The 13,923-nt window shown below is 54.2% G+C and overlaps 1 protein-coding gene across 2 annotated transcripts in view; it reads left to right on the plus strand.

Annotated features, from left to right (window-relative positions):
• Positions 1 to 13,923, plus strand: part of LOC121273022 (serine/threonine-protein kinase MRCK alpha-like) — a 66,452-nt gene that overhangs the window by 33,296 nt on the left and 19,233 nt on the right. For both annotated transcript variants that reach the window (XM_041179960.1, XM_041179961.1), the window contains exons 11-21: positions 139 to 249; positions 1,365 to 1,483; positions 1,624 to 1,866; positions 2,973 to 3,083; positions 5,239 to 5,477; positions 7,255 to 7,360; positions 8,205 to 8,329; positions 8,523 to 8,628; positions 11,574 to 11,722; positions 12,504 to 12,592; positions 13,694 to 13,737. In XM_041179960.1, coding sequence (XP_041035894.1) covers positions 139 to 249; positions 1,365 to 1,483; positions 1,624 to 1,866; positions 2,973 to 3,083; positions 5,239 to 5,477; positions 7,255 to 7,360; positions 8,205 to 8,329; positions 8,523 to 8,628; positions 11,574 to 11,722; positions 12,504 to 12,592; positions 13,694 to 13,737 — 1,442 coding nt within the window. The remainder of the gene's footprint in view (positions 1 to 138; positions 250 to 1,364; positions 1,484 to 1,623; positions 1,867 to 2,972; positions 3,084 to 5,238; positions 5,478 to 7,254; positions 7,361 to 8,204; positions 8,330 to 8,522; positions 8,629 to 11,573; positions 11,723 to 12,503; positions 12,593 to 13,693; positions 13,738 to 13,923) is intronic.

Consider the following 13,923-nt stretch of genomic DNA (forward strand, 5'->3'; position numbering starts at 1 on the left):
AGTCAGCCAAGCCTAAGACTGTTGACAGTCCCCAGATTTTAATTTGGAGACCTGCGGTTATCCCTAGAAATCCCTAGGAGTGATATGTGTGATCTATAACCAATCCCTCCATGATATTTAACTTTCTTTGTGTGACAGAATCTCTCCAGAAAATTTCTGCTGGTCACAGCAGCTCAGGAGCTGCTGGTAAAGAATCAGAAATCAAAGGTTTGAAGGAGGAAATGCAGATCCTGCAAAACAAACTGGCAGGTGAGAATCTAGGTTTACAGCAAATGTAAAACTACTGAGTCAGCACCAGCAAATTGATGGTTTCACTGAACTTTATCAGCCCTTGGATAGCGTAGAGGGAGCTTTACTCTGTATCTAACCCCATGCTGTACCTGTCCTAGGAGTGTTTGATGGGGACAGTGTAGGGGGAGCTTTACTCTGTATCTAACCCCATGCTGTACCTGCCCTGGGAGTGTTTGATGGGGACAGTGTAGGGGGAGCTTTACTCTGTATCTAACCCCATGCTGTACCTGCCCTGGGAGTGTTTGATGGGGACAGTGTAGAGAGAGCTTTACTCTGTATCTAACCCCGTGCTGTACCTGTCCTGGGAGTGTTTGATGGGGACAGCGTAGAGGGAGTTTTACTCTGTATCTAACCCTGTGCTGTACCTGCCATGGGAGTGTTTGATGCTGACGCTGGATGACAGAAATTATTTGCTCTTAATCTCAGCACTAAATAATTGGGTGTAGAATGTGGGGTGTTGGAATAGGATCAGGGAGAGATGAAGAGACTGTTAGGAGGTTTATCAAGTGAAAAGGGAGGGTCCTATTAAGACCACATCTATTGGGAGGCTCCGCCCTTTTTTTTATTCCTTTACGGGACGAGGGTGTCGCTGGCTGGGCCAGCATTTGATGCCCATCCCTAATTGCTCTTGAGAAGGTAGCGAGTGAGCTGCCTTCTTGAACCGCTGCAGTCCAGATGTTGTAGGTAAACCTACTTTTAGGGAGGGAGTTCCTGGATTTTGACCCAGCGACAGTGAAAGAATGGTGATATATTTCCAAGTCAGGATGGTGTGCGGCTTGAAGGGGAACTTGCAGGTGGTGGTGTTCCCATGCATCTGCTGCCCTTTGTCCTTCTAGATGGTAGCAGTCGTGGGTTTAGAAGATGCTGTCTAAGGAGCCTTGGTGAGTTCCTGCCCTCCTTGGGCCCATGATCTCTGGGGTCCTCCATTTTTCTGGCCTTGACCTCATTGCACTATTGTCCTCTGCCAGTCTCCCAGTGCCGCTTCCCCATCCTCACAGTGCTCCATAATGTCACCTTCCCAAAGACCCTCCTTGTGGTGCTGAGCTCTGGACTCTCAGGCTGTTGTTTTTCAGAGATCCAACTGGATAATGAGGAACAAGCGAAGAGGAGGAACGAGGTTGAGAACCATCAGCTCAGGGCCTTGGAGAAGCAGCTGAAGGCTCTCAAACAGGAGAAAGAGGACATCAATAAGGTACTCCCACGCCTCACTCCATTTGATTCCAATTGCCCTTGGTACCATTGATCTCTAAGTGACCTTTGGCACCATTGTCTACAATTGACCCTCAACACCACCCGCCCCACCCACCCCTTACACACTCCCTCTCTTTGCAGGATCTGGTTGAGGCCCGGGAGCAGCTAACCACTCGGAGCCGCGAGCTGCGTGAGGCGCAGGTCAAGCGCCAGAGGGCAGTTGAGGAGGCCCAGGAAGGGGAGGAGCGTTACTCCCAGCTCCGTTCGCAAAAGCTGAAGCTGTCCCGAGAGCTACGCGACCGGGAGGAGGAGATGGAGGTGGTGATGGAGAAAGTAGAGAGCCTGCGGCAGGAGCTGAGCAGGGCGGACAAGAGCAAGATGGAGGTGAGAGGGAAATCAATTCAGGATTGATCCAGGAGCAGCTTTGGGGGTTGAGGGGGATTAGTGCTTGAGGGCCTTGTTTGTAAACTGCCAGACTCACTTCAGCACAGCCCTGGAGATAAGAGCATCCCAAGAATTTGACCTTGACTACTGGCTGATTGGCTATGGAAGGCAGCACAATGTTGAACCTCTAACCTGGTTGACTTTCCAGTTCACAAAATGAAGATTATAGGAAGCTTCACAACAATACTGAGGGAGTGCTGCACTGTCGGAGGTGCCATCTTTTGGGTGAGACGTTAAACTGAAGCACCGTCTGCCCTCTCAGTGGATATAAAAGATCCCGCGACCACCATTGGAAGAAGAGCAAGTCTTGGAGGTGGAGTGGGGTGGGGGAAGATCTCCCCGGTGTCCTGGAGCCAATATTTATGCCTTAATCAACATCACTGAGAAAAGATAAATGATCTGGGTCATTATCACATTTCTGTTGATGGGAGCTTGCTGTGCGCAAATTGGCTGCAGCGTTTTCCACTTTAATCACTGGAGTTTGGAAGAATGAGAGGGGATCTCATTGAAACACATAAAATCCGGACAGGGCTGGATAGACTGGATGCAGGGATGATGTTTCCTCTGGCTGGGGGGGGTTTCTAGAACAAGGGGTCACAGCCTCAGAATACGGGGCTAAGGTGAGGAGAAACTTCTTCACTCAGGGGGGTGGTGAACCCATGGAATTCTCTACCCCAGAAGGCTGTGGAGGCCAAGTCATTGAATATATTTAAGAAGGAAATAGGCAGATTTCTGCACTCCAAAGACATCGAGGAGTATGGGGGAGAGAGCGGGAGTATGCCGTTGACATAGAGGATCAGCCACGATCATATTGAATGGGGGAGCAGGCTCGAAGGACCGAATGGCCTGCTCCTGCTCCTGCTCCTATTTTCTGTTCTCCTAAAAAAAGGGTATGTCATTGGTTGTGAAGTGCTTTTGAGACATCCCGGGAATGCGGAGGGAACTGCGGTAAATCTGTCATCGGCTGAGGGGGATTTGGGGTTTAAACTCGGCCAGGACGGACAGTGAATGAGTGGCTGTGTCTGATTTGATAACTCTCCTTGCAGCTGGAAGCGAAGATGGAGGAGGAGTTGCTGGAGGCAGCGAGACAGCGCAAACTGTGGGAGCGCAGCGAGCAGAGGAGGAAACAGCTGGAGGAGGAGATGGAGAGACTGAAGGTAAAAGAGCATCACTGCATCCCTTACAGACCCCACCCATCGCCCTCATTTTCCCACAGCCAAGTTGGATTCCTTATAAGATCCTGAGGGGACTTGACAGGGTGGATGCTAATAGGATGTTCCCCCCCCCTCCCCACCACCCCCACCCCCACCCCCCCCCCCCCCCCCCCCCCACCTCCCCCCACCGTGTGGGAGAGACTGGAACCAGGGAACACAGTTTAAAAATATGGGGTCTCCCATTTAAGATGGAGTTGAGGAGAAATCTTTTCTCTCTGAGAGGCGTGACCCTTTCCCGGGAGAGTGGTGGAGTCAGCTCATTGAACATTTTTGAGGAACACGTTGACTGAAATGAAAAGGGATTCAAAGGTTATTGGGGGGGTAGGCGGCAATGTGGAGTTAAGGCCATGATCTTATTGAATGGTGGAGCAGGCTTGAGGAGCCAAATGGCTTCTCCTAATTTGTGTGTTCGTATGTAGACACTGAAAAGGCTACTTTTAGTCAGAAGCAAATAGCTCCAGACCCCCACAAATGTGCATTCCTCATCCCGTGCCAACCCTTCCTTGCTCCTCGCCCGCACCATCTTTCCCGACCCTCGCTTCACACCACCTCATCATGCCCATTACCGTGCCCTCCCCTCCCACTCCAGGATAAGACTAACCAGGCCCTTGCACGCTCACTCTCTCTCACTCTCTCTCACTCTCTCTCACTCTCACTCTCTCTCACTCTCACTCTCTCTCACTCTCATTCTCTCTCACTCTCATTCTCTCTCACTCTCATTCTCTCTCACTCTCATTCTCTCTCTCTCTCTCATTCTCTCTCTCTCTCATTCTCTCTCTCTCTCATTCTCTCTCTCTCATTCTCTCTCTCTCATTCTCTCTCTCACATTCTCTCTCACATTCTCTCTCTCACATTCTTTCTCACTCTCATTCTCTCTCACTCTCCTCTCTCTCATTCTCTCTCACTCTCATTCTCTCTCACTCTCATTCTCTCTCACTCTCATTCTCTCTCACTCCCATTCTCTCTCACTCCCATTCTCTCTCACTCCCATTCTCTCTCACTCCCATTCTCTCTCACTCCCATTCTCTCTCACTCCCATTCTCTCTCACTCCCATTCTCTCTCACTCTCACTCTCTCTCACTCCCATTCTCTCTCACTCCCATTCTCTCTCACTCCCATTCTCTCTCACTCCCATTCTCTCTCACTCCCATTCTCTCTCACTCCTATTCTCTCTCACTCCTATTCTCTCTCACTCCCATTCTCTCTCACTCCCATTCTCTCTCACTCCCATTCTCTCTCACTCCCATTCTCTCTCTCACTCCCATTCTCTCTCTCACTCCCATTCTCTCTCTCACTCCCATTCTCTCTCTCACTCCCATTCTCTCTCTCACTCCCATTCTCTCTCTCACTCCCATTCTCTCTCTCACTCCCATTCTCTCTCTCACTCCCATTCTCTCTCTCACTCCCATTCTCTCTCTCACTCCCATTCTCTCTCTCACTCCCATTCTCTCTCTCACTCTCTCATTCTCTCTCTCTCTCACTCTCTCATTCTCTCTCTCTCTCTCTCTCACCCACTCTCATTCTCTCTCTCTCTCTCTCACCCACTCTCATTCTCTCTCTCTCTCTCACCCACTCTCATTCTCTCTCTCTCTCACACCCACTCTCATTCTCTCTCTCTCTCTCTCTCTCTCTCACCCACTCTCATTCTCTCTCTCTCTCTCTCACCCACTCTCATTCTCTCTCTCTCTCACACCCACTCTCATTCTCTCTCTCACACCCACTCTCATTCTCTCTCTCTCTCTCACCCACTCTCATTCTCTCTCTCTCTCTCTCTCTCTCACCCACTCTCATTCTCTCTCTCTCTCACCCTCTCTCTCTCTCTCTCTCGCTCTCTCACCCACTCTCATTCTCTCTCTCTCTCGCTCTCTCACCCACTCTCATTCTCTCTCACTCCCATTCTCCCTCTCTCTATCTCTCTCACATTCTCGCTCTCTCTCCCTCTCTCTCTCTCTCTCTCTCACATTCTCTCTCTCTCTCTCTCTCTCACATTCTCTCTCTCTCTCTCTCTCCCTCTCTCTCTCTCTCTCACACACATTCTCTCTCTCTCTCTCCCTCTCTCTCTCTCTCACATTCTCTCTCTCTCTTGCAACTGGTACAGGCTGGAGGGGTCCCCGGCAGCCGGGGCCCTGACCCCGGCCAGGAGCTGATGGTGGCCAAGGCGGACCTGGAGCAGAAGGTGCTGGCGTGCGAGGAGGAGCTGGCGAAGCGGGAGAGCGTGCATGCGGCCGACCTGAAGGCCCTGCGCGAGCGGCTGGCCGACTCAGAGAGCCGGCAGCAACGGCTGGAGAGGGAACTGTCGGCAGGCAGGGAGCGGCTGGAGAAAGCACGCAGCGAAAGGTGAGGCCAGTGCTGCTTATGTGAGCCGCGTGCTGCTGAGCTTTTAGGGGTGCGCTCGCTAGCTTTTGGGGGACATGCCGGCTGGCTTTTGAGGGGCTCTGGCAATTGGTATTTAGGGGGGTGTGCTTGCTGATTTTTGGTGGGGTGTGCACGCTGGGCTCTGGGGGTGTGTGCACGCTGGGTTTTGTGGTGGGAAGGGTGTGCCTGCTGGATTTTGTGAGGGGGAGGGTGTGGCTGCTGGATTTTGTGAGGGGGAGGGTGTGGCTGCTGGATTTTGCGGTGGGGAGGGTGTGGCTGCTGGATTTTGTGGGGGGGAGGGTGTGCCTGCTGGATTTTGTGGGGGTGTGCCTGCTGGATTTTGTGAGGGGGTGGGTGTGCCTGCTGGATTTTGTGAGGGGGTGGGTGTGCCTGCTGGATTTTGTGAGGGGGTGGGTGTGCCTGCTGGATTTTGTGAGGGGGTGGGTGTGCCTGCTGGATTTTGTGAGGGGGAGGGTGTGCCTGCTGGATTTTGTGAAGGGGTGGGTGTGCCTGCTGGATTTTGTGAGGGGGAGGGTGTGCCTGCTGGATTTTGCGGTGGGGTGGGTGTGCCTGCTGGATTTTGTGGGGGTACACCTGCTGGATTTTGTGAGGGGGTGGGTGTGCCTGCTGGATTTTGCGGTGGGGTGGGTGTGCCTGCTGGATTTTGTGAGGGGGTGGGTGTGCCTGCTGGATTTTGTGAGGGGGTGGGTGTGGCTGCTGGATTTTGTGAGGGGGTGGGTGTGCCTGCTGGATTTTGCGGTGGGGTGGGTGTGCCTGCTGGATTTTGCGGTGGGGTGGGTGTGCCTGCTGGATTTTGTGAGGGGGAGGGTGTGGCTGCTGGATTTTGTGAGGGGGAGGGTGTGGCTGCTGGATTTTGTGAGGGGGTGGGTGTGCCTGCTGGATTTTGCGGTGGGGTGGGTGTGCCTGCTGGATTTTGTTGGTGGGGGGGCTGCTGTGTGCTTGCTGGATTTTGTGGGGGTGTGCCTGCTGGATTTTGTGAGGGGGTGGGTGTGCCTGCTGGATTTTGCGGTGGGGTGGGTGTGCCTGCTGGATTTTGTGTGGGTGTGCCTGCTGGATTTTGTGAGGGGGTGGGCGTGGCTGCTGGATTTTGTGAGGGGGTGGGTGTGCCTGCTGGATTTTGCGGTGGGGTGGGTGTGCCTGCTGGATTTTGTGGGGGTGCGCCTGCTGGATTTTGTGAGGGGGAGGGTGTGGCTGCTGGATTTTGTGAGGGGGTGGGTGTGGCTGCTGGATTTTGTGAGGGGGTGGGTGTGCCTGCTGGATTTTGTGGTGGGGGGGGTGTGCCTGCTGGATTTTGCAGTGGGGGGGGGTGTGCCTGCTGGATTTTGCAGTGGGGAGGGTGTGCCTGCTGGATTTTGTTGGTGGGGGGGGCTGCTGTGTGCTTGCTGGATTTTGTGGGGGTGTGCTTGCTGGATTTTGTGGGGGTGTGCCTGTTTTATTTTGTGGGGTTGGTTGGGGAGGGGGGGGTTGGGGGGGGGGAGGGGGGGGGGTTGGGGGGGGGGGGGTTGAGGGGGGGGAGGGGGGGGGTTGGGGGGGGGGGGTGGTGTGGGGGGGTGGCGTGTGGCTGCTAGGATTTGCCAAGCCTCATGCTGTGCCAAGTTTAGCCATCGGAGATCCCGGTTGGAGCCCGGTGGAGGAGGTTTGGATGGGGCCCAGAACTCCTGACTGGTACTGAGAGGTCTGGCACTGAACCCGCCCCCACCCCTTGCTAACCATTGCCCTGTGTCCTGATATCCCGCAGGCAGTTAGAGCATGAGGAAACCCTGATGGAGGTGCGGCTGGCCCATGAGCAGGAGAAGAGTCTGCTGCGGGAGGAAAACCTAAAGTTGAGTGTGGAGCTGGAGCCGGTGAGTGTCCGAACCTTGTCCACCCCCACGACCCTTCGAGGCCGTGAAGAGCTTATATACCTGTGGAGCTTTTTGTCTTAAACAAAAACAGCAAATGCCAGGAAAGGTCTAGCAGCATCTGTGGAGAGAGAAACAGAGTTAACGTTTCGAGTCCATATGACTCTCCTCCCTCCTGTCGGAGGGAGGGTAGGTGCCCACAGTGTTGTCGGACATGGTGGTTGGGCTGGGGTTGACACTGTGAAACCCTGTGGTGTTAACTGACGGGAGCAATGCGATAAAGGAAATGCAGTTTATCCTGCGTATAAGGATTTTCAAAGGCATTTGATAAAGTGCCATACGGGAGGCTTATTGACGAAATGTAGCCTTGCTGGTGCTGTGAGGGTAGGGAGTTGATTAGGGCGGGGGAGAGGTGATTAATTTTCAGACCAGAGGGATGTAGGCCGAGGTTTTCCCTGGAAATCAGTGTTGCTCTAATCGATTAAGTACTTTTTTTTGAAGGACAGTCTGCAAGAAATGTGGCAAGGAGATGATGACATGGTGATGTTATTTGAGCAATCAATATTGGCCCCAGGACACCGGGGTGAACTCCTCCCATTCTTCTGCCAATAGTGGCCATCTTTTATGATCTCCTTGAGAGAGCAGAAGGGGACCTCGGTTTAATGTCTGATTTGAATCTCTGACAGTGCAGTGCTTTCTCAGTACTGGCACTAGGAGTGTCGGCCTGGATTATGGGGCTCAAGTCTCTGGAGTGGGATTCAAACCTGTAACCTTGAATGGGTTCAGGGCCTTTGTGCCCGAGGGAGGATAAGAAAATTCTTGACTTGTGATCTCTGGCTTCTCATAGCTCATGGAACAGCTGGACAGGCTCCAGGCCAGCAACAAACATCTGGAGGAAGACCTGCGGGCTCTGAAAGGCAGGGAAGAGACGGTGACACAGTGGGACACCCAGATTGCGGAAATCGTCCAGTGGTAAGGGATTGGGAGCGGCATTCCCGCGGGACTGGGGTGGGGGAAGGCTGGGATGGAGGGATATGGGGAGAATGCAGTCTCTTGTGTGTGTGGGACTCGGCACCGCACTGGGTGAGATCCATACAGTCTTGGTTTCTGCTCAGCCATTGGGATCGGAGAGCTAATGGGATGTCCTGGATGCTCCTGTTGACAGGGTGAGTGAAGAGAAGGAAGCTCGGGGATATCTTCAGACTCTGGCCACCAAGATGACGGAGGAATTGGATTCGTTGAAAAGCATGAGCAGCAATGTCAAGGCAGCGGTGAGGCTTGTTATTGTTTTGGCGATCTGTTTTCGGGGAGATTCATTGCCCTGGAAATGAGGGAGAACCAGCTTTTAAATCCCCGGATGGGAGGTGGACATAGGAATATGGGGGAGAAGGTGGAATGGAAGGATATGGTGAGAGGGCAGGTCAGTGGGATTGGGGGATATGGGGAGAATGCGGATTGATGGGATTGAGGGATATGGGAAGAAGGTGGGACTGAGGGATATGAGGAGAATGCGAGTCCGTGGGATTGAGGGATATGGGGAGAATGTGGGTCGGTGGGAGTGCGGGTCGGTGGGATTGAGGGATATGGGGAGAATGTGGGTCGGTGGGATTGAGGAATATGGGGGGAGTGCGGGTCGGTGGGATTGAGGGATATGGGGAGAATGCGGGTCGGTGGGATTGAGGGATATAGGGGGAGTACGGGTCGGTGGGATTGAGGGATATGGGGAGAATGCGGGTCGGTGGGATTGAGGGATATGGGGAGAATGCAGGGCAGTGGGCTTGGGGTTATGGGGAGAATGCGGGTTGGTGGGATTGAGGGATATGGGGAGAATGTGGGTCGGTGGGAGTGCGGGTCGGTGGGATTGAGGGATATGGGGAGAATGTGGGTCGGTGGGATTGATGAATATGGGGGGAGTGCGGGTCGGTGGGATTGAGGGATATGGGGGGAGTGCGGGTCGGTGGGATTGAGGGATATGGGGGGAGTGCGGGTCGGTGGGATTGAGGGATATGGGGAGACTGCGGGTCGGTGGGATTGAGGGATATAGGGGGAGTACGGGTCGGTGGGATTGAGGGATATGGGGAGAATGCGGGTCGGTGGGATTGAGGGATATGGGGAGAATGCAGGGCAGTGGGCTTGGGGTTATGGGGAGAATGCGGGTTGGTGGGATTGAGGGATATGGGGGGAGTGCGGGTCGGTGGGATTGAGGGATATGGGGGGAGTGCGGGTCGGTGGGATTGAGGGATATGGGGAGAATGCGGGAGGGTGGGATTGAGGGATATGGGGGGAATGTGGGTCGGTGGGATTGAGGGATATGGGGGGAGTGCGGGTCGGTGGGATTGAGGGATATGGGGGGAGTGCGGGTCGGTGGGATTGAGGGATATGGGGAGAATGCGGGAGGGTGGGATTGAGGGATATGGGGGGAATGTGGGTCGGTGGGATTGAGGGATATGGGGGGAGTGCGGGTCGGTGGGATTGAGGGATATGGTGAGAGTGCGGGTCGGTGGGATTGAGGGATATGGTGAGAGTGCGGGTCGGTGGGATTGAGGGATATGGGGAGAGTGCGGGTCGGTGGGATTGAGGGATATGGGGAGAGTGCGGGTCGGTGGGATTGAGGGATATGGGGAGAGTGCGGGTCGGTGGGATTGAGGGATATGGGGAGAGTGCGGGTCGGTGGGATTGAGGGATATGGGGAGAGTGCGGGTCGGTGGGATTGAGGGATATGGGGAGAGTGCGGGTCGGTGGGATTGAGGGATATGGTGAGAGTGCGGGTCGGTGGGATTGAGGGATATGGTGAGAGTGCGGGTCGGTGGGATTGAGGGATATGGGGAGAGTGCGGGTCGGTGGGATTGAGGGATATGGGGAGAGTGCGGGTCGGTGGGATTGAGGGATATGGGGAGAGTGCGGGTCGGTGGGATTGAGGGATATGGGGGGAGTGCGGGTGGGTGGGATTGAGGGATATGGGGGGAGTGCGGGTGGGTGGGATTGAGGGATATGGGGGGAGTGCGGGTGGGTGGGATTGAGGGATATGGGGGGAGTGCGGGTGGGTGGGATTGAGGGATATGGGGGGAGTGCGGGTGGGTGGGATTGAGGGATATGGGGGGAGTGCGGGTGGGTGGGATTGAGGGATATGGGGGGAGTGCGGGTGGGTGGGATTGAGGGATATGGGGGGAGTGCGGGTGGGTGGGATTGAGGGATATGGGGGGAGTGCGGGTGGGTGGGATTGAGGGATATGGGGGGAGTGCGGGTGGGTGGGATTGAGGGATATGGGGGGAGTGCGGGTGGGTGGGATTGAGGGATATGGGGGGAGTGCGGGTCGGTGGGATTGAGGGATATGGGGGGAGTGCGGGTGGGTGGGATTGAGGGATATGGGGGGAGTGCGGGTCGGTGGTATTGAGGGATATGGGGGGAGTGCGGGTCGGTGGTATTGAGGGATATGGGGGGAGTGCGGGTGGGTGGGATTGAGGGATATGGGGGGAGTGCGGGTGGGTGGAATTGAGGGATATGGGGGGAGTGCGGGTGGGTGGGATTGAGGGATATGGGGGGAGTGCGGGTGGGTGGGATTGAGGGATATGGGGGGCGTGCGGGTGGGTGGGATTGAGGGATATGGGGGGCGTGCGGGTGGGTGGGATTGAGGGATATGGGGAGAGTGCGGGTGGGTGGGATGGAGGGATATGGGGAGAGTGCGGGTGGGTGGGATTGAGGGATATGGGGAGAGTGCGGGTGGGTGGGATTGAGGGATATGGGGAGAGTGCGGGTGGGTGGGATTGAGGGATATGGGGAGAGTGCGGGTGGGTGGGATTGAGGGACATGGGGAGAGTGCGGGTCGGTGGGATTGAGGGACATGGGGGGAGTGCGGGTGGGTGGGATTGAGGGACATGGGGGGAGTGCAGGTAGGTGGGATTGAGGGACATGGGGGGAGTGCGGGTGGGTGGGATTGAGGGACATGGGGGGAGTGCGGGTGGGTGGGATTGAGGGACATGGGGGGAGTGCGGGTGGGTGGGATTGAGGAATATGGGGGGAGTGCGGGTGGGTGGGATTGAGGGATATGGTGGTGGGTTGGGGGAGGCGGGGAGCGTGGGCTTCATACCATTCACCAACTCAGCGGGTTGGATCTGAGGAAAGTTAAACGAAAGGTTTTTGTAGTGATAGTGGAGAGGGGATTCTGAAACTCCGTCTGTCTCTATTTCTCTTTTGCTCTCTCTCTTTATTGGTGCAGGACACTCACTGGAAGGCTCGTCGACTTCAGAAATTGGAAGCCTCAGCCAAACTGGAGCTACAGTCGGCGCTGGATGCTGAGATCCGGGTCAAACAAGCGCTGCAGGAACAGCTCAATGAAGCCAAGGCCACAAACCTGGCCACAGAATGGTAAAGAAGAGCAGGGGGCAGGGAGAAAGCAGAGCAGATCAGGACCCACTCCACATAGCAGCCTCTCACTGCTGTCTCACTCTGGACAGTGCCACCAGGAGTGCCCACTCAGCACAGTGCCCCTGTATCTAACCCCGTGCTGTACCTGTCCTGGGAGTGTTTGAAGGGGATGGTGTAGAGGGAGCTTTACTCTGTATCTAACCCCGTGCTGTACCTGTCCTGGGAGTGTTTGATGGGGACAGTGTAGAGGGAGCTTTACTCTGTATCTAACCCTGTGCTGTACCTGTCCTGGGAGTGTTTGATGGGGACGGTGTAGAGGGAGATTTACTCTGTATCTAACCCCGTGCTGTACCTGTCCTGGGAGTGTTTGATGGGGACAGTGTAGAGGGAGCTTTACTCTGTATCTAACCCCGTGCTGTACCTGTCCTGGGAGTGTTTGATGGGGACAGTGTAGAGGGAGCTTTACTCTGTATCTAACCCCGTGCTGTACCTGTCCTGGGAGTGTTTGAAGGGGATGGTGTAGAGGGAGCTTTACTCTGTATCTAATCCTGTGCTGCACCTGCTCAGGGAGTGTTTGATGGGGACAGTGTAGAGGGAGCTTTACTCTGTATCTAACCCCGTGATGTACCTGTCCTGGGAGTGTTTGATGGGGACAGTGTAGAGGGAGCTTTACTCTGTATCTAACCCTGTGCTGTACCTGTCCTGGGAGTGTTTGATGGGACTGTATAATACAGTAAAACTAATCTGTCCTGTGTGTGTGTGTGTGTCTCTTTCTCTGCAGCAAATTACAGGAAATGGAGAAGCAGAATGAGTCTCTGAAGTTGGAAGTTGAGAAGCTCAAGGAGGAAGCGCAGACCAAGGTCCGAAAAGGTAAGAACCATACTCCCTTTCGTCAGGGAGGGCTCATGCTGGCTGGGAACTGCTGGGTGACAGGAAGTGTCTGCCTCAGAACCTTGTGTTGGGCACCAGACCTGTGCCAGCTGAGAATCGACCATTCACCCACTCTCATCTCCTGATAGTGGCAAAAAAAAGCAAGAGCAAGGATTAAAGAGGAGAGGTGGGTTTGTTTGGATTTGGGGAGGGTGGACTGAGGAACATGCTGCCTGAATTAGTGATTGAAGCAGAAGCCATGTCACAGAATCACATAATTGTTACAGCACAGAAGGAGGCCATTCAGCTACACTGGCTCTCCAAATGTGCAGTTCACCAAGTGCCATTCCCCCATTTCTCCCTGTAACCCTGCACATTCTTCCTTCTCAGATACTATTCCCATTCCCTCTTGAATGCCTCAGTTGAACCTGCCTCCACCACACTCTCAGGCAGCGCATTCCAGATCCTAACCACTCGCTGTATGAAAAAGTTTCTCCTCATGTCTCCGTGGCTTTGTTTGCCATTTACCTGAAATCTGTGCCCCCTCATTCGCAATCCTTCTGCCTGCGGACACAGTTTTTCCCTATTTACTCTGTCCAGACCCCTCATGATTTTGAATACCTCTATGAAATCTCCTTTCAGCCTTCTCTTCTCCAAAGAGTACAGCCCCAGCTTCTCCAATCTATCTGCATAATTGAAGTCCCTCATCCCTGGAACCATTCTCGTGAATCTTTTCTGCACCCTCGCTAATGTCTTCATATCTTTCCTAAAGTGTGGTGCCCAGAACTGGATACAATACTCTAGTTAAGGCTGAAGCAGTGTTTTATACAGCAACTTCAGATATCAACATTTAAGTGGAGGTTAGGTTGGCAATTGAAGGGATAGGGATCAGAGTGAATAGGTGTGGTTACTGATCATGTTGGGGGTAAAAACCAACAGGGACTCGTTGGGCCAAATGGCCTGTGTCTCCCTGCAGTGCGATGTACCCAGTGCCGTTTGGTGCAGTGTCACACCTTGGCCACGCGTGGGTCTCTAGATGATGATTTGACATTGGAAAAGTTGTGGATATTAAACCAGGCTCAAAATTTGGTTCCCTCACAGGTCTACGCCAAGATTCCTTCTTCTCGTTTCTGTCTCCACTGTCGGTGAGTAGCGTCGTTAATGGTAAATGTCTTTTCCTGACCCCAATCCCACGCTCACTGACATTACCTTGCGTCCCTTTCTGCCATTGTTCCTAGGTTTTTAAAGCCTCGCTTGGCACCCTCCTGCTAACCGTAGGAGCAGGAGGAAGCCGTACAGCCTGTTCTACAAATCAGTTAGATCATGACTGT

The sequence above is a fragment of the Carcharodon carcharias genome, chromosome 37 (assembly GCF_017639515.1).
Source record: "Carcharodon carcharias isolate sCarCar2 chromosome 37, sCarCar2.pri, whole genome shotgun sequence".
NCBI classification, from domain to species: Eukaryota; Metazoa; Chordata; class Chondrichthyes; order Lamniformes; family Lamnidae; genus Carcharodon; species Carcharodon carcharias.